General features: G+C 39.0%; 2 protein-coding genes across 16 annotated transcripts; one reads left to right on the top strand and one right to left on the bottom strand.

The window, feature by feature from the left end:
* Positions 1-5564: 5564 nt before the first annotated feature.
* LOC131248700 (uncharacterized) lies at positions 5565-10024 on the top strand. Of its 10 annotated transcripts, none has more exons than XM_058249098.1 (7): positions 5565-6077; positions 8471-8547; positions 8644-8701; positions 8782-8850; positions 9081-9153; positions 9242-9319; positions 9412-10024. In XM_058249098.1, the coding sequence occupies exons 2-7, from the start codon at positions 8497-8499 to the stop codon at positions 9536-9538; spliced, it is 456 nt and encodes a 151-aa protein (XP_058105081.1). In that variant the 5' UTR covers positions 5565-6077; positions 8471-8496; the 3' UTR covers positions 9539-10024. The 10 variants fall into 10 exon arrangements, 9 of the variants coding, with proteins under 9 accessions (XP_058105081.1, XP_058105077.1, XP_058105084.1 ...); XM_058249101.1 differs by lacking the exon at positions 5565-6077 and adding an exon at positions 8050-8327 and having other exon boundaries at positions 8471-8544; XM_058249097.1 differs by lacking the exon at positions 5565-6077 and adding an exon at positions 8050-8327.
* An 11097-nt stretch (positions 10025-21121) lies between these two features.
* Positions 21122-27159, bottom strand: LOC131248698 (uncharacterized). 6 transcript variants are annotated; one of them, XM_058249090.1, is made up of 5 exons: positions 27130-27159; positions 24974-25046; positions 23268-23374; positions 22006-22116; positions 21122-21298 (listed from the first exon to the last, which is right to left on the bottom strand). In XM_058249090.1, exons 1-5 carry the CDS (start codon positions 27135-27137, stop codon positions 21274-21276), a joined length of 324 nt encoding a protein of 107 aa, XP_058105073.1. In that variant the 5' UTR covers positions 27138-27159; the 3' UTR covers positions 21122-21273. The 6 variants fall into 6 exon arrangements, 3 of the variants coding, with proteins under 3 accessions (XP_058105073.1, XP_058105071.1, XP_058105072.1); XM_058249088.1 differs by having other exon boundaries at positions 23309-23526; positions 27130-27143; XR_009172350.1 differs by lacking the exon at positions 27130-27159 and adding an exon at positions 23475-23526 and having other exon boundaries at positions 21122-22116; positions 24974-25833.

The raw sequence follows: 27159 nt of genomic DNA, 5'->3' as shown, positions 1-27159 counted from the left end.
CAACATAAATAATGATGATTAAATGTTGTCTGTGTTAGTGCATTAATTATGAGTGAGATTATACCAAAACAGTAATTCATACTCCAGATCAATTCATACAACGCAAGTGGAAGACTGAAAAATGTATATAAACGTGTATGAACCAAAAAGATCACGATCGGTATCCAAAGTATGAATACATCATTGAGTCATCATATACATGTAATAGTTCAAAATAGTTCAACTGCAAAATAAACCCTGTAGCCCCGTCGATCTGGATGGCCTAAGAGAAACCACCGGAGAACTGCATATATGAGAACTCATCCTGATCATCATAGTAATCGGGCTTCGCTTTCTGAGTCGCATCATCATCTGTAACTAAGACAGAGTCTGGTGGGAGTTCAGAATACCGTCCCATAACATGGGAGTGAGTGATCAACTCAGTGGAACAATAAAGCAAAGGTTAACATGTTATCAATTCAATCAAGCAGTAATGATAAAGTAATACAATTAAATATCCCTAAGTACTCTGATTAATGCAAGGATGAAATGTAAGCATGATGCATGCCCTCGCCTACACTCCCTCGTGCGACACCATCTTACGGTCGCGACATGCTTTCTTCCCTCTGTGCTCTTCAACCAGGAGCACATGCAGTGCGATGATATGAGCGTGATTATCGAGTTATTATTAGTCCTTTTCATACAGCAGGATTGGGAAGCTAAGGTACCTCCCTTATATCAATTTCCAAACAATGATCTATTCTAGGGTCGTCAGTCCTAGCAAATCTCATACGATGATACGGTTCTAGGTCGCTGCAAAGGGCTCGTCACCTTATCAGTGCAGACCTAGTGTACTCTTGTTGTTACGTAGGGGCTCGTCGCCTCTACGCAGTCTTAGTGTACGCTCGAGGTCACTATAAAGGGCTCGTCACCTTATCAGTGTAGGCCGACAGCTCGAATACAGTGTCTCATACCACCGTATTCGGCTCATCAGTCTAGGTTGCTCACTGGTCACTACGGGGAGGCTCGTTACCCCAGCGTAGGCCGACAGCTCGACTACGGTGTCCCATACCACCATGCCCGGCTCATGAGTCTTAGCGGATCGAGGTACCAAGGTTTAAAAGGATTTTCACTGGTGAGTTTGGTACCTTAGATTCAAGGAGTAGCGTCCATACATGGTGAACATACAATAGGGCCAATCGGGTTACTTGACGAGCTCGATTAGTACGAACGCACGTTGAGTTGATTGACATGAAGTGCGTGAGTACTCCGTGTGGCCTAACCACTGCCGACCACCCAAGTACGGCTCGGATTCATCGATCACGTCATATGTGGCGAGACAACCTCAGCCACCTATTCAGCACCTGTTACCGATTGCCTGGACTATTTCGTAGTCCTAAACGCATTCAATTATAACAGATAATCATACAGGCAAAACAGAACAGTAATGAATCAACAATTCCATTCGTACAAGCATGTGAGCATTTGATGGATTTCAACTTAAACATGAATTTACACATAAGCAGTGTCTAAGTAAAATAGTCAAAGAATGTAAGTTACATGGAGGAAATCATACACATCGTTAAGGTAGTTGAGAATCTCTTCTTAACGCCCATATAAAGTACAATATATTACACACTTGTTCATTCAGACATTTCTACAAACACTTAGACTACATATTCCAACATACATGATGTATGTTGGTGATGGCACATATTAGGACAAATCATTTCGCCAAGGAGTTGTTACACATATAACTAGCATAAACACACGATAATTAATCATGACAAACACATGTTTATATTTCATACGTATACGATACTTTCTACATATACATGGAATACACAAATCTCAATATAGTTCATATATATCAGAAACGCAATACAAACATCGCATTTAGCATGTGAAATTGTACCCATATTAATAATAAACCATTAACCGACATTGAAAGCCTTGAAAACCATAACCTATACGTTTATAGTTCGCACCTTTCGCCGGTAGACTTGTAAGGAACTCAGTTTTAAAGCTAAGTCTTTGTCTACGGCAGATTGACAACCTATAGCATAACCTAGGTTAGATATTTCATAACTTACACTATATGAAACCCTAAAACAGATTATGGTTAGATTTTCTTAGCCAAGTACGTTGTTGGAAACGCCGAATTAGTGATGTAGATGCGGTAGCTAAGGCCGAGGAGCAATGAGATCGAATCCCAGGAGGAATCTCCAACTCTCACTCTTACTTTCCCTCTTTTCCCTTCTCTTTTCTCTTCTCTCTCTCCTAGGGTTTTATCAAATTCGTATGGGGTATGAGAGAGAGTGTTTAAGGTCCTTATATAGACCCAAGTTTGATGGGAATGGCCCCAGGGCCAAGGTATACTTAGGTTATATCCAAATATGGGCCGTTCCAGGCCAACCGAGCCCTTCTGGTGGCCCTTTTGCAGTCGAACTTAAGCTCCCTGACCATGGATCTAGGTCAGGCTGAGTTTTCGTTCCGATCGGATTTACAGATCAACCGTGGCGGATCAGTTTCAGTTCAACGGTCACGGTCACTTGATCAGGATCACAAGTACATCGACATGTGAGGGACATTTCTCCTGATCCGAGGGTGTATTTGGGTCAGATTTTGACGGTTTGAATCCTTATATTTGGCCTGTAAGCGACACGACTCAGATTACTTAAATTCGGATTTTTATTTCTAAATATTTTCACGTTTCTCATATTCTTCGCTCCGAGCTCAAGTTGTGTAGTTCTAAACACAATTAAGACTTGATTTTCGAGGGGGTCGTCAAGTCCAGTAATGCGGTCATATCCGTATAGTTTCGGGGTCATCGGACTTTCGACGTGCGGTCCAGGTCCGATACAGAGTTTCGGTGTGCTCCCGAGAGCAACCGGGTTTTGAGATGAATTCTAGATTTCAGGATAATGTAGCGTCAATGATTCTACACGTTTTTGGTCTTGCAGATCATATTTAAAGTGATTAGTGCTAATTTCACAAGCACTCTAGTTTAACACTTGCTAACATAATCCTAATTTTCTAAAGGTTATGATCCTGGGTAATTTCTGCCTGAGGTGGTACTTGGGTCCTTCTATGGATTTTTTCGAAACGTTACATTATTTGTGCACACATGTGTCCCAATCCATACCATTGATAGATGATCCATCGCACCCCAATGCACCCAACAACTCAACAGGAGTGATCTGTCCCGAATGACCTTGAGGCCTCCGTCACGTGGAATGCATCGTTACTCCCGTTGCGACCGCAAAAATCATGCGTCAATCCGACACCAGAGCGAAGAAATTACCATTTGATCAAAACCCTGAGGTTTGTACAGATTTGTGTGTGGCCCGGCTACTATGGGTCCCACTTGGGCCACGCCCAGCACACTTCCGTAGACAGCCGTTCCCGTTCCAGCATTCATTGCATGCGCATTCTCCCAGAACTTGTTAATCCTTCTCTTGAAAAATGCTGCATGCACTTGATTGCATAACCTTGAAAATATTCAATGCATTAATCCACTCCTTAAAAACTAAAATGGCATTATAACTCCAGCCCCTTCTCCCATGCAAATTTCTCCTTTCTCTGTTTCTCATTGATGTCAAAAAAGAAGAAGAAGAAGAAGAAGAAGAAGAAGAAGAAAATGGAAGGGGAGAGAGACGCCCCTCTCATGGACGCCCACCATGCTTGCACGCCCGAACCCCCACCTTCTTCCTCCCTTCTCCTTTGTCGCCCGGACGCCCAAACGCTCCCCCAACATCCAACAGAGAGTTGAGAGAGATGAGGGACGTGAGAGAGAAGAAATGGAGAGGAGCAGCCCCCTCGCCCGGTCAGCCGTCCACCTCCCTTGGTGTTAAGGTGAGTCTACGCCATCACCTCCCTTCTTCTCCCTCCTTTCTTTCCATTTCCTTTCTTTTTGTTTCGTGTGAGTGGGGCCAGCTGTTTAGTGCTCCTGTGTATGCATGTTGCTGACCATGAAAGTAGCTAGGTGGCCCACCAAGTGTTGGAGCCCATTGTGCTTGTGAGAGGTCCAAACCGAACCGGCTTTATAAGTAGTGGGAGAAACCTACGTTTTATAGGATGTTGTGGGTCCTTGTTGGACGTGGAACCCACCTATGACGTGTGTAGGGGCGTATGGCAGCCGTGTGGTAGATTTTGATGGGGTCCACTGACTGTGGGCCCCACCTGATGCATGTGTTTTGTAGCAAGGGGCGTGCATATGCTTCCATCATGGTTTTATTTTTTTTGCCTCCAAATTGTTTAAGAGCCTTCGGAGGTGGGGCCAATTGATCATCAGGCCCCCCATGATGTTTGTGTGCCACCTTACCTGTCCTTGGGGGGCCATGAATCATGTGGGGGGTTTTTTTTTTTCTTTCATCCTATCTTTCTTTTCTTTCTTCTTTCTGATTGAGAGGGGCCCACTGGACGTGGGATCCCAAACATGCACTTGCATGCTGACTGTGGGAGGTCAGCAGGTGGCCGACATGTAGTGGGACCTTCCATGATGTATGCTTTATCCATGTCGTCCATCCGCCCACAGTGGGTCCGTCAGATGTATGTGTTTTATCATCTATGCCATCCATATTCCTTGCCGAGGGCCCAACAAAGTGGGACCCAGTTACGATGTATGTGGTTTCATCCTAGCAGTCATTAAAGGTTTCTTCGTGGGCAACCACTTGCAGGAATGATTATTGTTGATCTATGTTATCATTATGTTAAAAATGGTTTAGTAGGGACTTTTTATGAATCATCTTTTATGTTGCATATATTCTTGATTGTCTATACATTGTGTGGACTGGTGTGAGGCCCACTGAAGTGTGGAACTACCTTGATTTACATAATAGATCATAGCTGTTAAGTCGGGACAGATTCTACCTCTAAAACTGTAGGTTTGATTTACATAATATATCTAAGTTTCGGGCTATCTTTGGGCGTCCGGGGTGGACCCTACACACAAGATATGAGTAGGCCCCCACCTATACAAATGACTCGAGAAATATTGTTTTGTCTGGGCCATATTGGACCCCATACAATTGGAGAATGGATCTAAAAATGGGGCCCGGCATAGGTGTGCAGAAAAATTCTGCACAGAGATTTGAAATGGTCATGTTGGGCCTCATGTCAAAAATCGTATTTACGTATCCACTAGACCTCACCCTTTGGTTTTTGAAGGCCACACATAGGGCTACGAAGGAAACCTAATGGATTTCCGAAGCCAAAAGTCATTTTTACACTGTTTTTCACGCAACTTTCCTAAGCACCTAAGTTTGAGCCTTCACAAAAAATTGTACGTGCATGATTGAGGAGGTATAGCCTCTAATTTTCGAAGCTCATATGTAACTCTGCCAAATTCTCTTTTTCCTTCGCCAGGAGTGGGCCCCATGTGATCACAAAATAGACTAAAAAATGGTCAGACGCTACAAGAAATGTGGGAATTCCTGACCCATTTTTACTGGCAGTCCGTGATGTGGAAACCACGGCCGGCGAAATAAACGCTCATGCCCTCTCTCTCTCTCTCGTAATAAAAAGTTATTTTCCTCACTTTTTATTTTTATTTTTTTTATTTTTTATTTTTATACATCAAAAGCTCTCCTTTTCCAAACCCTAACCCTCTTCTTCTCCAAAACCTTGATCGTTACTATCTCCAAACCCTAACCCTCCTCTTCTCCAAAATTTCGCAGTCGCCTGCCGCACCACCATCACAAGCAGAGTACCATGTCTGTTTTACTTTCTACTCCAAACCCTAACCCATCAACCGATATGGATTCTTGATGTAAATCTCGCTATTCCGAGCTCTCTGGTTCGATTTTAGCTGAATTGAGCTCCAGTGGTTGAGCGAAAGCTCTGTCGTTCGATTACGAGAAGAGTTACAGGGGATTTTTGGAGAAATCTGCAGATTTCGAGCTCCTTTTGCATTGGTTTTGGCCGAAATGGAGACTCCAGAGGTTTGAAATTGGGATTTGTGAGAGAAACTTAGAGATTCAAGGAGTTTTTGTGTAGCAAAGCTCTCTGCGGCTTTAGTGGCGGACCTGCAGCATCCTTATGCAGTCCTTTGAAGGAAATGCTTACAGATTTCAGATCTCTCGTTGCTTCTTTTAAAGGTATGTTTTTCTGTTCTTCCCTTGTCTTGTTACGGCCGTGCATTTTGTAGGAATGCTAGTGAAGATATCTAGATTTGGGGCATTTTTCTGTGTTACTTTGAGCTTTCAGCATCGGAATTCGAACTTTGGTTGTAGTAGCTACCGCTTGAAGTGTTCTGAAAACCCGCTGATTTTATATTTTCTGTGAGTTTTCAATGTCGGTAGTTGAACTTCAGGTGTTTGAGATTTGACTCGACATGATCTGAGAACCAACAGATTTCATTCGGTTTCCAAGCTTTCGACATTGGAATTACCCTAGAAACAAGCAGATTCAATGCATTTTCTGAGTCTTCAATGTCAGAAGTAGAACTGCGGATGTGGAAGAGGCCGCTTGAAATGCTCTGAGAACCAGCAGATTTGATGAATTTTCTCAGCCCTCCAATGTCGTAATTAGAACTTGGGATGTCTTAGATTTCACTTGAATTGCTAAAAAAATCCACCAGATTTGTTGCATTTTCTGAGCTCTCGAGATGCATGTCTCTGTCTTGAAATGCTCTAGAAACTAGTAGTTTTGATGTGTTTTCTGAACTTTTGATGCTAGAATTAGAATGTTAGATATAGAAGATTATTTAGAGATGCATTATTTAGATATAGAAGATTATTTAGAGATGCATTAATAAAATAGTTGCATAATCCAATGCATTCATCTGCTTCCTCCTACCTCAATATATGATCGAATGCTCAGTGGTTTTTTGCCCTCTGCATTAAAAAATAAAAAATAAAAATCTCTACCCGGTTACTAATTTTTTTGTCCCTTGCCTATTTGTATAGAAACTTGAGTGGAAACAGCATCCATGGACCTATTCCATCCTCAATTGGAACAATTGCTGGGTTGGAAACTTTGTAAGTCTGACATTCACATTTGCTATTCCGACTTTGAACCTGTTAAGTGCTTATTTTACCTTTCTTTTCTTTTTTTTTTCCCCTAATTTTAACTGATGGCTCCTCTCTCGGAACTAGTCTGCATGGTTTTCTCATTCATGTCCTCTGAAATAATATAGAAATATATTTGGCGTCTTACACTTCTTAATCACATTTGTTTTGTGGGAAGTTGTTTGGGTGGAAATTTGATCACTAAGAATGAAAATATATCAGTGGTAGTTTAAATAATTCGCTACCTATCAGTAGGCTGCATTAAAAATTTTAGTTCTGAGCTTGAATTGGTAGTTGTGTCCTGCTGCAAACTGTGGTTCAATTGTGGTGCATTTTTGGCTTTTGAACTTCCATCCGCCAAGTTCTCCTGCCAATGTTTTTGGATGATACTGGAAAACAGATTATCAAATCCCGAGTGATTTGCTCCACAACTTTTTCTTATGAATCTGTAAAATTGTGACAACAGCTCAAACCGTGGTATCAAAAGCCACCCCAACCTGTAATTCTATATTGTTCTTCTTCCAGTCTTTTTTTTTTCAGTCCTAATCTAGAAAAATACCCTTTTTAGATCAGAAGCAGAATACCCTTATTTTTCAGAAGATCGATGCTTTGAGTGCTAAAACCAAGGTGAATTCTATCATAAGCATGGTTCTCAAGAATTTTTTTTCATTTAGACTATCCTAAGCATTCCACCCTTGGCTTGGAAGACAGAAAACTATTAGAGAGGACATAATGTGGATGGATAGGATCATTCTACTTGTATAATATTTGCATGCTGGCCTATGAGGTGTGGGCTGGAACAAATGAATGGTCTACATCCGTTGATTAGTTTGTCCATGCATCAACATGCATTTCATAGAGCCATGAGAGCCGCTGATCTTCTTTCATAATACATGTTCAATCTTTATTTTTTAATTACTTGAAGGCTTTCCTCAAAAGCTTATTTGGTTTCTCAAGAGCCACTTTGCAAAGCAAAAGCCAACTATATTTGGGAAGCAGTTAATATATGGGCTCGTGAGTCACGAAGGTGAAAAACATTGTTTTGCAGGCTTCTTGATGAAACTGATTCTGACATAACTCACAATTTTCCCAAATCCTCTTTACTTTCTCCTCCACAACCTAGTATCAGAGTCTCTTGGCTGATTTTTTTTTCAAAAGGCAGGTTTGCAGAATACAGAACGCATACTGATGTGGCACATGTCAGTGATATCTGAGCCATTCATCAAGTGATAGCCACCATAAACATGACCTCAAGTGTTTGATTTGTATGTAGTGTATCAATTTTTGGATGTAATGTGAATATATTCAAAGCGGAAGAAATTGCTTTTGGATGTGTATGTAAGGGTGCTAGGAACTTAATTCTTGTCCTGTTTTATACATGACTAGTTTTAATACATGGATATGCTTCAACTTATTTTACATATTTTTAAACTAGCCAAATCTTTGATCATAAGTTTGATAATTAGCTGTTTCTTTCATAGGAGAGATTCTGATGACACTCATGTAAATGGGAGATGGATGTGCAGATGGTGGCATGGGAGTCCATTTCCTTTATGTGGTTTCTCTTCTCAGTTCCTATTTGGATTTTGTTTTCTACGGTGGATCTTGTGGTTTCCTTGTAGGGATTGTCACATGTCAGTTGTTGGTTCTACAGAAGATTATGTTGGATCTCTGTTTCTTAGAAGATCTGGTTTATGCTTGGTGGTATCATGGTATGTGAGCTTCTCAATTATTGTGTTTAGTGTCTTAGATGTACTCTCTCTCTGATGATGTGTTGTCACCACGTGTGCAGGCTTTGTGGGGGCCTTTTCTGTTGCTAGTCAAGGAGTAGCTCTTGGTGTTTGTCCGATGCTTGCTACAGGTTCTTGATACGTCTGTTTGATGAATTACATGTTTTCTTCTACTTGCGGATGTGGTAACGTCTTCTGAATTCCACCCTACTCAGTGTAAGTATGAAATTCCACAGAATTTAATGGTATCGGTGTTTGTTTACTTTTTAGTTGTCATTTCTATAAAATATTGTGCTTTCTTAGCAACTCACTGCAGTTCTGCTCTACTTGTTTCTTCACAGGGCACTTGAACTTATATTAGGAGTAAAGAAAATTCAACAACTGCAAAGGAACCATTATTCAATGGGAAAACTGAATTCGACCAGGTCGATAAGGTAATCTCTAGTCCATCAAATTTTTTGTTCATCTCTAATCTTTGCCACATTGGCTCCGTATGTTCATCTAATTTCTACATGATTGCAGATATTTAGGACTCTCGGCACACCAAGTAGGAATCCTAAAATCGGCCACGGAAGATGGAGAGATTGGTTTTCGGTTCAGGTCTGCACTTCTGATTTTAGACAACTGTCTCATCCATTGATTGTGGTTTGGCTAGTCTCTCAAGCTAACAGTTTCTGTTTGTTTGGCTATAGCAATCTTCCTTGGTTATGGTTTCTCAAAGGCATCAGTCCTGTGGTGATATTGAAGAATGCAGCTCAAGCGACGAGATATTCTGACCAAAACCAGCAGCAATCTTCTAAGATACAGCAAGACATGTAAAAGCCTAAGAAGCAACTGCAACCTTGTTATTTCCTTCTATAAAGCCAGCTTCAGGAAAGATAAATGGGTGATGTCTGAATGCAAATATAGGGTCTGAGCTCTAAGTCAACGGATGAAAATGGGGAGTTACCATGTGGAAGGATCTCCATTGTGAGGGTTGATCAGACAGCTTGGCTTGAATTGGGAGCACCCGCAGCACATTGCAAGGGAAGTGGAAATTGGTCCGTGCAGATGCTGTATAGTATTTTTAAGTGAAATGCCGATTCGAATGCAATGGGTCTGGTCTTAATCACGTTTCTACCATTGCTTTGTGGTCACGCAGAAGCTGCAAGTGCTGCTTCCTGCATACCTTTCAAAAAAAAAAAAACAGTGCTCCTTCCTGTTTGGGTACTTGATTATTATCAAACCGACCATTTTGGGGTAATGTCTGAATTTTTTAAATTAATTTATGAAAAATTGAAATAAAGAAGATAGAAAATCGTAGAGGTACTACAGAATATAACCGTAGACATATCTTGCTGATCCGTTTTTATCTTTGTATCTCCCTAATGGCCACGGAGGTACTATAGAAAATAACCGTAGGCATATTTAGCTACGGATTTTATCCGTAGCTTGTACCCATTTTCTGCCAGTGCAAAAGTGACGATTTAGGGGGTGTCTTATAAAACTGCCAATAAAACCTTTACCGGCAGTTGCCTGGACCGCCAATAAAACCTTTACCGGTGGTTTTCTGGGCCTTTACAGAAAGGCCAATTTTCTTGTAGTGAGAACTAGTTCTGTGCTGAAAACCTGTTGACCTAAAATTCATGTGAGCCCACATCTGTGTGGTACACTTCCTCTCCAAGGCATCTGACGGATTGTCTAGGCCCTGGGAGTAAATTCTCAGGTGGTGGTGGGTCCAAATCCTAGTGAGCCTTTTGTATGTGGGTCATATCTCCATCTAGTAAGGCTTATCTTGTGTTGTTAGTAAATGAGTGTTATTTAATCCCATGATTTGAATAGTAGACAACCCTACTGTCCATTTCTTGGGTTATGAATGTCCTTGGGCCAACCCAAATGAAGTAACATTAAGGCCCATGTGGGCTATCTTGTATGAGCCGCACCCTTTCCAAATAAGGCCCACTTAGTATATTTTGTAAACTTGTTCTTTTACCTTCTGGAGCTTGTCGTGGACAGCCTTGCTGCCTAATTGTTTCTCCTAGGTCATATGCGGCCTTGGGCCTATCCAAATGAAGCAAAACTAAGCCCCAGTAGGCCCAATCCCAAGAGAAACACTTGGGAGTGGAAAGCCAATCATGGTAACTCTTCTTAGGCTCGTTAGGAAGGCTAATTGCCTAGTGGGCAGTGTGCCTTGCACACTACCACTAGTCAACTGGGCTACTCTTAAAGGGGCCCATTTAGATTAAATAAGTTATAATAGACAAGCCTTCATATTTTGCTTGTGAATGAGGTTTGTGGGCCGAACACGATGTGGAATCTATGCAATATTGGCATGTGGGTCTTATGTTTGGGATTGTAATTTTATGTCCTAGTTGATGTTGGAGCTGTTGGGCCCAATTGTGTTAAGGGATCCACCTTAGAGGTATGTATCCATGAATACTTCCCTTGGTGTGGGACCGTTGTCCACTACTAAACCAAACATAAACCTAAGTGTATCATATCACAAGGATGTTAAATCAACGAAAAGCCCATTAACTATACTTGCTGTAAAATGTGGGGCACAATCATGTGTTGAACTTGCACCTTTAGCTAGTGGGGCTCACTTAGTTGTAGAGTTCGACCCACGCCATTAAAAGCCTTATGATTGGAAGTTTACCCCTTGGAATTGGCCTAGTGGTTTGCTAAGTGAGACTCACGCTTGACATATGGCACCGCGTGCCTTGCACATAGTCCAAGGTTTTTGAAGGTGTCACACTTAAGTGGGATGGGCCTATTGTTTGTTGAAATGATGATATGATCTAATCGATGGTGATTCTGGTAGGGTTAATATTGATTATGGTGATAATTTAATAGATGGTGAATTAATGGCATATGCATTGATAATAATAAATGGGTAGTTATGACATTTCCTATGTTAATCATGAAGTGGAAGTGATCTTCATGCTAATGATGATGATAGTATGTACATATATATGATGACAAAATATGCTAGTTGATCACCATGCTTTACTTGATGATCGTTACATGGATGATGAGGTTGATATCCTAGTTGATAATCTGCATGTGTTGATGCTCATGACGATGATGTGTATATAATCACTATGCTTTACTTGATATTGGTTACATATAAGATGATACTGATATTGAAGTGATAATAATGCACGCATTGATGGTCATGATGATCACATGCTTGTGATGACCTCATTTTACTTGATGCGTGAATGATGATAAATGAATTATGTTGGTGAATGTAAGTATAGTCTCATGCATGATACATGCCTAATGCGTAGGGCCTGTATGATGGATATTGATGATGCATGTAAATCCTTTATGCTATGTACTGCATGCACATGCTTGTATGGTACAGGTTAAAACTATGAATTTGATGTTGCATGATGTCTATGATAACGATGATACATGCGAACATTTGTGTACTACCATAACCTATGCACCTTATGTATGTGCATACTATATAAACCCTGGTGTCATTTGTTAAGTATTCACAAGAGGTGTGGGGCCTTATATGTGCTATTGAGAACACTTAAATGTATGGACCTTTGCGCCACATTGGTTGTTCTTTTGTTTAGCCCAGTGCCTTGTCTTGTGAAAGCCTACTTGCCAATGAAACCTGGGATGTAAGCTAGTTACGAATAACTGTTGGATAAGAGGCCGAGTGAGCCCACTTCCATGGTCAAGGGAAGGGTGTTTGATTATTTTAGTTTGCTGGTCTACTTGGCTAGTTGGCGTTGTTGTTAATTAAAGCCCATGAGGGCATGGGATGATTATGGCATTGATGTAATGTATGATGAAGGCATGTGATGTGTTGTGATATGTGAATGACGTGTGATGTGTAGCTCACACAAGATGATTATGGCATGTGTTATGCAGCCAATATGTGATGGATATGGTATGAAATGTGTAGCTTAAACACGACGTGGGTCTTATAAGATTAGATTATAAATTGATGATTGAATCTTAGTTGCACCCAAGTTAAGGCCCATTGCTTATGTGTATTAGGGCCATGATTCGGCCCATATCAAGACAAGATTAAGGGTCCAGATGGACATTCCCATGGACAGCGGGCTATGATCTGAAGGTCTACTATTAAACATCCGCGTGCCATAGCTTGGCAATTTGATCTATCCTGCCCTCGTTATGTTGACATTAACTTGATAGTTTGGTACACAGTTGATTCATGAGCACCCATTTTATATGCATGCAGGATCATATCATGAAATTGGAGCCCACATGTTGGTTCATGTACCTGGGCGACATCCAGAGGAGTTATGAGATTATGGGTATTGTTTGATTTGGGCCCTTATGCTGGGCCATATGATTTGATGAGATTCAGAGATGTACTATATTTGGGCCCTCATGTTGGTCTGTATAGTAGTATTTGGGTCATCTTATTGGTCCGTATAGTAGTATTTAAGCCCTCATATTAGTCCTTGTACTTAGATGAAAGTCCAGAGGAGTTTAGGTGTATATATATATATATGCCTTTGCGATTATGCATTTGACTATATGGGCTTTCATGGTGACATATTTCTCGAGTGGATATTTTGTATGGTGGCCACGCAATGGCTAGTTGGGTGAGATGGTTTGTGTTGAGGCCTTGTGATAACCCACGTATTAATATTATTGAGAAGGTTTGAGAAATGTGCGTTATGGCCACCTCGGGCTTAGATCCCAATATTGGAACACCTATCCTCCAGCAAACCAGGTAAGATTGGCCAATCGGGTCCTCTTTTGCCGTGTGTCGAGTGAGGGTGAGCACAATATGATGGGTGCAAGAGTCCTTTCCACTATCGAGACCGAGAAGGGAAGATGTGTGACGAACCTACCTACCGTCGTGTGCCGGGTTGAGGTGAGTGGTATTCTGACTACTGCGGCTGGGTAGGGCAATACAAATCAGGGTCCCCCATTATTAAGCCAATGGCTAGATGGGTAGGGGTCGACGCATCCAATACTTTACTTTTTGGAAATGCGTCCCACGCTTGTATGAGTATGTTGGGTTGCACATATGTGGTATGTTGTGATTATTGGTGGAGATGTACCAGTAGAGATGAGGTATGTTTGACATTTAACTCACACATTCATTCATTCACTATCAACTTGGGCTGGTGGTGTGCAACTAAATAATTATGTGCTCCTTTGCAATGGCCACAATTTCAGTTAGGTACGAGACTAACTTGAGGTCAGGAGTTTACCACATTGAGTCTAGCTATCTAAATTAGGTATAAGACTGATTTGGATAGAAGTCTCTTGTGATGGACCTCATGGCTTGCGATACCACGTACTATCATCCCGACTACCAACTACTCCCGCCAGCTTTGTAATCCTTTTTTTATCATATGCCCTATAATAAAATATGGAATTTGATTATCTTGTACATGATGATTGGCTATTCTCATGATTCATGGTCACTTGTTGAGTGACATGCTTAACATTGATGACATGATTCATGATAAGCTTTAATAACATACTTGATTGATAACATGCTCACCTATGATAACATGCTTGGTTGATAATATGCCTATGGCTGTTTTGAATGTCTTTACGGGAGTGCCTTGATAAGCCGTGTTTTACTCCCGGCACGCAGTAGAATCACGAGTTGTGGTTTACTCATATATATGATTTATACTTTTTTAAGATGTGTTTAGTAGCAGGGTGCACGTAGGAGTTATAGGAGCTTTGTTGTCTCTTCTCCCTTGTTGAGCTGATGCACCATCACTACTAAAAAATTGAGTAAAGGCTACGGACCATGTTAGTTATTTGCTATGGATATAAACCGTAGCTACATTTACTACGAGTTTAATCTGTACCTAAAAAGTTGCCACACCATTAATAATTAATGGTGGTGTAAGGGGTTCTATAGGGCCTACAAAAATATATGTATTCTATCTAAGCCGTCCATCTATTTTGAAATATTATTTTAGGGCATGAAACCAAAAATCAGGTAGATCAAAGGCTAAAGTTGAATTTTTTATTGGCCTAGCTAAGTATTAGTATTTGCAAGACTGATTTTCCAAGATGAGTGCTACTTTATGTACGCTGCTTGCTTGTGATCATGGTTAGGGCTGTCAAAGGGCCATGCTTGGGGTTGGTTTAGGCCCACATTTTGAATTGGTCAGGCCAGGCTTGTTCGCCTGCCACATTCGAAAACTATATTTTGCTTCATCCAGGTCTAGCCCTTTGATATCCCTAATAGAGTAACAATTTCTTTTAGATCTTTTCTCATCCAAGTGTGAAATTTCGATCAGTCCTCCTATTCTAATCCTTGTTTCTCTTTGCTCTGCTTTCTGTAGGACTGTCGATGAGTTTGGAGTGGATAGGTCTACCATTTCTCGTGAAGCTTTATTGTTTGTCTAGATATAGTTTTTTCTGTTAATCAAGTGAACCTGAAAGTGTATATACCATTTGGTCCCTAATTCAGTTGAATTAGATATGATATATGATTATAGTGAAAATTTCAATTTCTTTCTTTTTTCAGGTGTAGTGATCTTAGTTTGTCATTACTGTTTCATCGTGGATTATGCCTTCCTATTGACATGAAATGCTTCAGCATTTTGGCCTTTCTGGGCATTTAATTTTAGAAAGGATGGATGCATTTAGTCTCTTTTTGTTTCTCTTAGAGGGAAAAATTTCACCTTTAAAAAAAAAATAATAATCTTCCCAGACCACTGTGAATGTTTCTTTTAATGAGAATGTACCTCAAGCATGGTGTGCTATAAAGGCCGAGGTAAGCTGTGCACATTTCCTTTAATACATGTATTTGATGATCATGTGTGGGGAGGTAAGCCATCCATCTTCTTGGATCTATTTTAGATCGGTTAATGTGTAAAACTTGTGTCGAACATATGGATCTAAGCATTAACGTGTAGAGCTGAATGGGGACGACTAAAAGATAATTTTCATCTTAATGACAGTAATCATCATTTTGCTCAACAGATTAGTTGGAAGCAGATTGACCTCCATCCACATTTATGACGTATATGGTTCATTTTTTATTTATTCTCATGCCACTTCTGGATTTCATGATGAAATTGCGGTAATGACCGCTCTAGTAGAAGTAGGAATAGGTCAAAGTGTCCTTTGGGGGTGTGAATAGGACTTCATAAAATTTTATAACAATTTAAAATCCCATTAATATAATCTTGATCTAATATGGAACTATAAAGATATATTCAATTTAACTTTAATGGCTTCTAAGCCAACCGGAGGATCCTATCACAAGACTATTCAATATTTAACCAATATATAAACTTAATCTATGATGGATGAACTATGTGATTGTGTGTGGGATGTGATTCTTATCAGTTCTAAACAATCATGTTAACATGCTTCATGAGAACATTCAAAGTAAACACAATAGAGTAATATGCAAATAACAATCCCAAACACAGTCATTTATAGTGGTTCGGCTACGTGCCGACTCCACTCCCAGCAGACGCACTCAACCCTTCAGTGTACCATATTTCATTAACGGAGGTTTCAAATCAGGTTCACCTCAAACCGTTATAATTTACACAAAGTTGACTTTAGGACCTACACAAGGTATTTAAAACGTGCCTACATAAGACACAAGTTTATGCCCTACACAAGAGCAAAGGTTAACATGAAACACTTAAGTTTTATGCCCTACATAAGAGCAAATGATTCACACAAGGAACCTCCGTTTTAGGCCACACAAGCCAAGGATCCACACAAGGAACCTTCGTTTTAAGCTACATAGGCTAAGGATCCACACAAGGAACCTAGAGTTTATGCCCTACACAAGAACAAGGGTCAACACATAACACCCACACGTACTCTCCCGTCGGAGGCCTCTTATGAGGACTTGAAAGGGGTAAGAAGCACCTGTGACCCAAACCTACACAAGGAATGATCAACAGGGTCTCTGGAGTCTAATGACTTACAGATAAGTAGATACGCCCTGTTAAGCATGTTGATGAAGATCTCCTCCTTGATGATGAAGATTCTTCAGCTCCCCTTGATCCACAGCATTTGGTGACATTCCAATAAAGGCGACGGGTTCGGTCAAGGCTATGTTGGAATCTTACTATAATAAATGTTTTCCTATTTTAGAGAATGAGTGATTAATTCCAAGTATTCAAGCATTCAAGGTATCATAACTCAATGATTTGCCATTAAGATATAGCTTGATGATCCTTGAATGGGGAAGTTCATTTCTCAATCCACTCTATTAAGTATCAATGATGAGGGTGGATTGAAGGATGAACTTTCATGAGAAAATGAGCTTAGGGTAGGTAGTATGCAAAACTCTCTCAAAGCTCTCTTTGTTTTTCTCAATGCCTAGTAACCAAGAGCAAGCTTCTTATATATAGGTAAAAAGTCTCAACGGTAATAAATATGTCAAGTTTGACTGAGTTCGATCTCATCGGGCTTGGCTCGATGTCATCGAACGTATACTTTCGATGCCATTGACTCAGGGTTCGATGATGCGAACTCAGCTGAAGCACATACTTGGAACTTTTTGACTGAGGATCGATGTCATGGAATCATGCATCGATGTTATCAAACTTTGAATTCAGATCTCATCGACAATGGTTCGATACATTGATCTTTTCAAGGAATATTTCGAGAAAACTTGCTAGACACTTTTTGACCCAATTCGATGATATCGATCCCATATTGATTACATCGATTTTTGAATTATGATCATATTGAGACAATATTGATTCCTCGATCATTCACATAAGAATTTTCTTTTCAAGTTTGCTGGAACAGTTTTGTCCCGATTCGATCGCATCAAATCTATATCGATATCATCGTGATTTGAATTTCGATGACATCGATGTGGGTTTCGATTCCTTGAATATTTAGATGTTTTTCTTTTAAAAACTCGCTAGACATAACTTGTCCCATTTCGATGTCATCGATACCGTGTCGATATTATCGAGATTTGAATTTCGATGATATTGATTGTCTTTCGATTCCTCGAGCAATATCATGAATATTTTCCAAGCCATTGCTGGATAGAGCTCTGAGACTTTCAATATCATCGACTCTCCTTCGATATCATCGATATTTGAAATTTGATGTTATCGAAGTTGATTTCGATTTATCGAATATTTTGTCCAAAATATTTTGTGGTTGTTGGACATAAAGAGGACTCAATTCGATGTTATCGAGACTAGTTCGATTCATCGAGACGGAGTGTTCGATTGTATCGACCTACAATCGATGATATCGAATTTAGCTGAAAACTTAGAGAATTTTCCATTTTGAAACCAGGTTTTTAGACTTTTAACTCCTATGTTGTTCTAAGTTTTTTAAGGCTTTTGTTTACCTGGGTGTTTTGGGATTTGGGATGTGAGGCTGATTTACCTGTGATGAGCTCGGAACACACATCTGGTTGGGGTAATGTCTTGAACGATCTTCACATGGGGCCTACTTGAATCATCGACTCAACACTCATGCTAATTGACAAACTAGGGTACTTTCACATGAAATGTGAATTGATACTTAATTTTTAGATGGGAGTGGGCAGCCAATTTATCTATAACAGCAAACAGTTCACAACAAAAGGGGGTCTCACAACTAGTACAACCACCACGAATGTATACTGCAGCTCTCAGTTCAAGAATAGATGAAGGACATCCAGTCCCAAAGTTGTAGTCCTGATGAAGTCATATTCAGTCTTGAAGTTGCAGTCCAACCATAAAATCAGAGCTTAGGTACAATGTCAGGGCAGGGCTGAGAGCACTCTAGGAGGGCTTAAAGATTTTTTGTTTTGGTACAAAGCATTTTTTTTTTTTTTTTGGACCAATGGGGAATAGATAGCAACAACCCTATAGCTTCACTATCTCTCTCTCTCTTTTTTTTTAGATGATTGCTAATATGGAAATTGGTTTTCTCCTTGAAAAAAAAAACAGTACCCTGTTTTAGCATATTCATCAACTTGCTCTCTTGTGGAGCATGTTTCTTTTTGAGCTATACATATATTGTTGCAAACAATATTGTCAAAATTACTATGATTTACTATATATGATTTTAGTCAAATCTTGAGCAAAACAATTTGAATCCCAATTTGATGGTCTGGCTAGCTGTTAATGGTCAACAATGGGACCACAATTTGATGGTCTGGCTAGTCGTACATCAGTGCCAAGTGGGATTTAGAGGCTGGAGGTCATATACAATTCCATAATGATCTATATTAGAATTGTTTTATGTTAGTGTATTAATGTTCTGTTGTGTTCTTAAGCACAATGTAATGAGGGCCGACTATCTTGGAATACATATCCCATTGGCCTGGCTTCTTGGCTCCACCATTTATGAGCCATTGGCTTGGATTTATAGCAGATTGAGATGAATTGCAATGAGATTCAATTGAGCATCCAGACGCACACTATGTTTGATTTTCATACTTCCAAATCAAGCTAATGTGCACACTGGGTGAGGTTTCACCTGTTATGGAAAGAAACAGACATCTCACAAACAAAAGTTCTTCATCTAATTTGTAACTTTGTGACATTAGTTCTTGTCAGCATACGAGAGACATTATCATTATAATTTCTATCAGGGCATGTACCACAATGGTAAGAAATACCATTATTACAATTCCTTTTTTTTTTTTTTTTTTGTAAAAAAATAGGCAGTAGCTACAGCTATTAACAGTAGCCCCTTATCTGGAAACCGTAGCTGTTGCTGACTTCAGCCTATTTCTATGGCTCTCATTCTAGTTTTAGCTACAAATATAATCCGTAGCTCTTTGTACTTTCGAGCTATGAAAAGAATGGCTATGGATTAAATTCGTAGCCATTGGTTCTATGGCTATGGATTTAATCTGTAGCCATATCTTTAAGACTTATAGCTACAATACCAATGGCTACGGTCGTGTTACGGATGATAACCATAGCCATAGGTCTTTAGCTACGGTTTTTATCCGTAGCCTTTGTCCCTTTTTTGGTAGTGCATCTTATATATGATATGTTGAACAAGTTTGTCTCTTGGATATATGCGTTGATATCATGCATATGATGTGTAACTGCCTAATCAGATTAACTGCATGTTGTAAAAAAATTCTTCTGCCATGAGTTGAGTTTAATGTTCGAAAAGTTAGCCAACCGTTCATTAAGTCTAGTAAGTGGCTAGGAAGTTGCTCCGACCCAGGTTCGGGACTTGGGAAGTAGTAGTGCTTAGGTTCTGAATTTGGGGCATGACAAGTGTACTGTTCGAAAGACCCTTGAACTTGTTTAACTGCTTGAAAGACCCTGTCTCTTACATTTAGAGAAAGAGTTGACTATTTAAAAGACCCATTCTATTCCATTTAGATGGAATGATTGTTTGAAATGTTCATTATTGGTCTGGCTAGATGTGCATCCCCAGAGTGAAGAATATGTGCATGCACCCATGAATTTAAATAAGATGCATTGTAAACTATGATTGTTTGGTGTGTTTCATTCGAAATTAAACTCGATCAATATGTCAATTATGTAATCCTGAGGGGACTTATCATTGAGTTGGCCACTCATCATCGTCTATAAGTGTAATCACACTCAACCATATAGGTAACATAGGGTTGTACGTGGCAATGTTTAGCCATGGCAGTCTTGAGAAGAGTTTTGAGTAGTTAGCTGTCATGGAGCCTTTCTGCAGTAGCTGGGCTTGGGTTCTTCAGTAGATTTATTTATTTGTCCTTTTGTGTTTTTTGTATTCGCGCATTCGGATATATTGAATGATTTGGTCCCCAATGATGGGACCCATTTTGGGATGATATACTTATATATATGTTTTTAATAATACTTAATTGTCACTACACCAAAATCCCTATTTAGAAACAGTTGAAAACCATTCCTAAATGATTCAAGATCAGTTTTCAACCGTGGTTAAATAGGGCTTCGCAAAAGATTAGGGATGGTTGAAACTGTCGCAAATTTTCAATTTTGGAACAGTCAACAGATTAGAGACGGTTGAAAACCGTGGCAAAATTTCAATTTCTGTACACTTCTAAATCCTGTTTAATTTTGGGGAATGGTATTTTTTCTTATTTAGATTTTTTTTTTTCATTTGGAACTTGTATTTTTTTAAATATTTGAAACTCAAAGAATGATGCAGTATAATTAAAAATCAGATATGACTGAAGAAATGTAAGATACTAAAATCAAATCTTTTTGTTAATAAAAAATATCCCAAATATCAGAAATCATATAAGGTAAATCTAACAAAATATAAGATAGTTCACAATTTTTTTAGTTAAGATAATGATTACATCCAAACTAAAAAGTGAAAGCAAAGTTAGATCAAAAAAATAAATTTTGGACAGTTTGGATTAAACCACCAAAAATGATTAACGTAGTTGAATTCCAAGTCTTGAATAGGCCTGAGTTTTGGGATATTAGAAGAAAATGTGGTGGCGAATATGACGGACAGATTGGATATCATGCACAAAGCATGATGAGCTTCAAATCCACATTATCAACAAATGACACTTCATGGAAAATGATTGAGAACCACAACTCCCTCCGTAACTTCTAATAATACCAAGATAGTCTTTGTATAATTTACAAAGAAATGCCGCAGCTGTTACAAATTGGAGTGGGCCACCATTATCAGGCCTCAAGAATATCAACCCACCTATACAATTAAGAAAAAAAAAACACAAAATTAGTTTACATTCAATGAAAACTAAGCCAATAGTGAAGTGGTACCTATCAAACCCATGATCTCCGTTTGATGGGTCGCATATGTGTGAGATCACAAAATTATACATGTGGTAAGGCAGGGAACCCTGCATGTCAGCTTGTTGCATACTCCTTAGAGTGTAATGAAGGGGCATGATCGAACCATGTGATCACAGACGTGTGAGAGTGCAAAAACTCACATGGAACTCTCTACATTTGAAAGTCAATTAATTGGATCCTCATTTATAAGGAAATAATATGTATAGTGTCTACAGAATGCCAAGAGGCATGTGACTTGGAACCAAAAACATGACTAGAAAGACAATGGTATCCATATAGATAATACACAAAAATATGCATAACAAAATTATCTTGGTACTTTCCTTCAAGCTGAGACATGGATTTTGTTATCATAATTTTTACAAGTGAGAGCTCATTTCAACACCTGATCATTTGTTATGAACATTAGTTGCAGGATTTTTAAGGAACACTCAAGATACGTTTCATTTGATGTAACAGAGGAATCATCAATGCAACCTTCTTTCTTAAAAGCTCGTCTTGCACTAGAGGAAGTAGCAGGAAATTGAGTTGGGAAAATGCCATAATTAACTAACAGAGAAAACAGAGAGGATGGAGAAAGGGAAACACTAGTTCCTATACCACGTCTGGTAGAAGAGTTGGGCTGCTTTCCTTCGGTTCATTCCAGATGCCAGCTGGTCGAGCGACTCCAACGGAGGAGCGCCAAGCGTGTCAAAGTTCAACTTTAGGTGCCTGCACATAATCCAATGGAGTGAGTGATTTCATTCATTGATGGTTCGGAGATTGGATTTGGGGTCTGAGTTGGTGCGGTTTCTTCCAATAGCTCTGCAATGATAAACCAACAAGCTTAAGGATAAGTTGGCATGATAGACGTCTGCTAATTCCACGTTCCACCGTGTATTCCGAGCTGGCATGTGGTGTAACATTGAATTGTTTATCTGGCAGGCCACCCATAGCAGATACCGTGGCCCACGAATCAGAGCAGTCCACTCATCAGGTGGGCTAGCATACTAAACAAATGAACAGTAAAAAGAGCATCCAAATTCTTTTACTCACCCTTTGTTGCGAGTGCCATGGCCTAGCTGATGAGTAGACTGGATTGATTCTTTGCCCATGGCACAAAAAAATCCCCCCCTTTTTGGGATTTTTTTGGCTATTTCTTGGAGATTTTTTAAAATTTGAGGTTTTTCTGGGAAAATTTTGTTAAAAATAAAATTTTAAAAGTATTTATTATATATAATTAATATTTTTAAAATTTTAACATAAAATTCTATAATTAGTTAAAAATGTAAATAATTTTTTGCATTAATTTCAGGATAAATTCACAAAAAATGGCGAAAAAAATCGTAATTCCAATATTTTAGAAAATCTTGCGATACTATATCCTAGCATCGTTCAGTTTATTTCTCATGAAAATATCGTGAGATTTTCAAAATCTCACGCAATATTTGTCACATTGCCCACATTAAGCAGGTTTGGGCTAAGACCTGAGGTCTATGTGTTGAACCCCGGCCAGAATTTTGGCCCGCTTAAGTAACTGAAGAGATGATCCACGGAAAATGTACCACCATGGTGCACCTGTGCTAGTCCATGGAACTCATCAGGTGGGCCCACCATTCATTAAGTGGGCCACACTTTCATGTAGAAAATGGACAGTTGATTATTTTCTTTTTAATGGTACTTTTTTTTTTTTTTTAAAGCTCATGTTGTCCACCTGATGAACATAGCAGCCAAACTTGTCGGGCGAGTGCATCTTTAAGCTGGGTCCACCTGATGAATGGCCCAAACCACACACAGTAGTGACCACGAAAGAACATGTACAGCGAACCGTCGTGCCGTTCTATGCCTGTATGTACATATAACTTCACGAAGACTGGAATTACCATTGCGCCGGTTGAATCTTATGCTTGAGAGATGACCATACAAGGGCATTTGAGGATTGGCGAACTTCAAAGGGCTGGATCTTGTCAATATACAAGGTGTTTGGAACCTGCTGGTGAAGAAAACAAACTCTACGAAGTTAGTGACATGGAATGTTAAGGAGCCACTGCAAGTTGTCACTGCACACGATCCCTTTTCATATTTCTTACATTCCTTCTTTTCACAGCTTAGATGTGCTGGGTCTGTACTCACGTATTGGGCCTACATTTCATGCAAATTGCAAATTCTGTCAGTTTTTTTTTTTTCCCTAGAAAATAACATTTTCTCCTGATTGGAAGTCCATTTTTTGGTAGAAAACATTTTTCAAGAGTGCATTTTTCAATAATACAAATTTTTTCGGGGTAATGCCTATAAAATCCTTATGTTGTGCAATTGGATTGCTTGAGTTTTTTGGATGCTCACATTTACCTGTAAAAGATTTACAAACCGTAAACAGATGTCCGTAAAGAGTTTATAGGCTATAAATAAATTACAGCTTTTAGTTGTAATCTGAAACCTAGCAAAAAGTGATATTTTATATTATAATTAAAGTGTTGACAACTAAAAAGACATCAACACAATGGCATATACGCACTCATCTGTCATCACACAACTAAACTAGTTTGGTGAGCGACATTGGATTTTTTCATAAAAGACCAGATCTTTGATTCCTTTTCCCCACAAAATCTACTCAAATATCTAACTATTCATTTCTTAGGCATAGCAACTTCTGGTTTGTGTGATGAAGTCCAGCAGAGGATTACAATTCTGTAGGAAATATAGAAATGCTTGGCCTCAATACTGCACTTCTTGTTCAGACTATTCATCTGGTGGACCCTTTTATGGGTATTGGCTGAACTAGATGGAGAAATTGAAAAGGGAAAATTGTAATGCTTCTGTGCAACAAGAGAAAATCCACTGATATGATGGCTAGCACTGTCTGATGGATGTGATTTTTAATATGTGATCATTTTCAAAGGGCTTAGAATCATCTTCCATGGCCTTCACAACTAAAGATGCACACACAATCAAAGTGCATGGTGCACAGAATTACAAACTGCAGACAATGTTAACCTGATCATGTACATGCATGCCATGCAAACATAGCTGTGAAGTCATCTCCAAGAATACTGCAATCACTTGTTGTGTTTGAGTAGGAAAAGCCCACTCCCACAGGAGACTCCAGTAACAACATATTTGCCACTGCAGCATATCATGAAAATTTATGTACCATTTTCCCTACTATATGCATATGTAAGAATGCATGCATGTTTAGATGTATGTATGTATATATATGGGGGCATGTATGATGTGAACATATTTCAACACCTTTGTTCCATGAATAAGGATTGAATTTAAGCCCTCCATCTGAATCAATGATAAAAGGGCCAATCTCTTGTGTTGCTTCATAGCCCACTGAAGAACAACTAGGACCTTCCATACAAACAACTTCACATTCTGCTAATTATACCTTGGTCTTAAATCCAAGAGCAGTTACAGCAGACCAAACTAATTAGATTTTCAGTTTCTGCTGTCTGCTAATTTTACCACAAACACAGCCAACAACGAAGATGAAAGAATGGATAGACTGATGTAAGAAAGACGTACCAAATTTGTTTCAAGGAAAGATTTTATTGTTCCAGTGACATCTTAAAGAAAACAGAAATACCTTTATACGAACTAACGAAAGCTTGAGGTCTGACCTACTAACAGCCTTTCTGCTACCTTTATCAATCAGATTTCTGACCTGAAGTAGTATGAACTTATTAAAATACACTTACTAGTATCTAGCCATCAAGGTATTATCAATGACCAATTAATAATTAAGCACAGGGTGCTGAGGTTTTGTAGGTCTTAATGAAAGTGGGAAAGGAAAAAACCATACAACTTTGTCCAAATGCTCAAGAACAGATAATTGATCATTGGGGTCAATGTCCACCTCGTCCTTTAAAACAACCTTCTTAGGAAGCATGACATGGTATGAAAATAAGAAAGTCTCCAAAATAACCAAACTACTGTACCTTGAAGAAGCCTGCACTAATTTGAATAACTAAATGCATATGAAATTATACGAAAATATTTCCCCCTTTTTATTTTGCTATGCATCAATTTGAAGAACGAAATGCATAGAAAATGCAGATGATATATATTTGACTAAGTTGTAAACCCATACACCTACTTACACTTCAAATAAGAAAACGAATCCAAGAACTAAAAGAGCTTGTTGGGATTTGTATTCCTAGCACCTTAAAAAATTTACCAAAATTCCCAACAATCCAATTCAAAGTAAACCAGACCCAACTCTTAAAGCGCTTTCTCACCCAAAATCCCAATACATAGAATAAAATCCAGACCTTTTAAAACACCACAAAAAACTCAAAACAAAAGATTTTGCTCTACTTCCAAAGACAGTAACCAACCAAGTTTTGACAATTTCATTGGTCCTTCCACACTAGATTTCAGAGATAGAAACAGAGACAGAAACAGACCAATATTCCCAATGAGTCAATTCAAAGCAAACCAGACCCAGCTCTTAAAACATTCTCTCACTGCAAAATCTCGATACATACAATGAAATCCAACACACCCAATACATGAGCAGTAACTGAGGTCTGCGAGATGTGTGTGTGTGTGTGTGTGTGTGATGGATAGCATTGCTTTATTGAAGGGAGAGAGAGAGAGAACCACCACTGCTTTATTGAAGGAAGACGGAACAAAAATGGTACAGGTCCTAGCACAAATAGCCACCTGCTGGATAGGAGTTGAAAACAAATAAGCAAAATGTGTAACATTTCAGCTAGATCACAGATTTTAAAGGGCTTCTCAGCCCATTAGCTACTCTAGACCTTTTCCTAAACTCACAACTTGTTTAGGCAATCAACAACATAGACCTTTTCCTCAGCGCATATACCTCATCTAATCTTTTGAACTCAAAATCTCAGAAGGCAGTAACCAGCAAATAGTTCCATATTGAAGAATGCTAAGACAAAAAAAAATAAAATTGTTTACTACAAGTTAACCACAAGGGAGACATATACATTTAGCTTTCTAAGGTATTTTGCCATTGAGAAAGAGAAATTTGGTTCTTCCATAAAAATGGTATTGCCTTTTCCAAATGTAGGCTAGATTCAAAGATTAGGTGTCATTTTCTAAATATTTACAAGCTTATTCTAGTTCTGTGCTCATCTTCAAGATCATCAAATCTCCAGGCTAAGGTGTTATTATTCACAGTAGCATCCCACCAACAGATAGATATACAGCTACAGAGCCTGGAAGATTAAAGCTTGCTGCCATGACTTGGAAGCCCATTACTACTGCCTGAATCAGTCAAAAAACATAATAACAAAGGTCAGATTTCAGAAGTATATGATGTTGTTCCAGATGGCGATAGATAATCACTGAAAATTTGAGAATTTTTTATCCAACAAACAATTTTTGATTTACAGTTACTGCTACTATTATTGTTACTGCTCAAACTTCAAGTGTAGGCTGTCAAGAACATGAGATTTACAGTTTTAAGAAGATGCGCTATCTTGCCTTCTCAAGATTAAGCATTAGACATCTCCTTGCATGATATAATCTATATGATTTGACTAAGGACTACATATTTAGAAATAGTACAACCAACAATAAGAAATGCCGTGAAAACATGAAAACTGTGACAAGCTCTTGGAAGCAACCACCCATTCCATAACTAGAGATTTAGCCTTTTTAAACACCTCTGCCAGCTCTCTTTTCTGATTCCTAAAGCATCAAGCATTCCTTTCTTGCCATAAAGACCAATTTGGTCATCAAAAGTTAGAAACTGTTTCTGGATAAACTTACAGATCCATTGCATGTCAGGCACTCTTTGGA

This window comes from Magnolia sinica, chromosome 6 (assembly GCF_029962835.1).
Source record: "Magnolia sinica isolate HGM2019 chromosome 6, MsV1, whole genome shotgun sequence".
NCBI lineage: Eukaryota > Viridiplantae > Streptophyta > Magnoliopsida > Magnoliales > Magnoliaceae > Magnolia > Magnolia sinica.
This window is presented reverse-complemented; position numbering and strand designations above follow the sequence as displayed.

Coding starts and splice junctions, on each gene's coding strand:
- LOC131248700 (XM_058249094.1), top strand. CDS start 8,497: ATGGGAGATGGATGTGCAGATGGTGGCATGGGAGTCCATTTCCTTTAT. Junction 8,851..9,080: donor TTGTCCGATGCTTGCTACAG/GTTCTTGATACG, acceptor AACTTATATTAG/GAGTAAAGAAAATTCAACAA. Junction 9,320..9,411: donor GAGATTGGTTTTCGGTTCAG/GTCTGCACTTCT, acceptor GTTTGGCTATAG/CAATCTTCCTTGGTTATGGT.
- LOC131248698 (XM_058249088.1), bottom strand. Junction 23,527..24,973: donor TTTCGTTAGTTCGTATAAAG/GTATTTCTGTTT, acceptor CATGAAATGTAG/GCCCAATACGTGAGTACAGA. Junction 21,299..22,005: donor CAACTCTTCTACCAGACGTG/GTATAGGAACTA, acceptor TTAATTGTATAG/GTGGGTTGATATTCTTGAGG.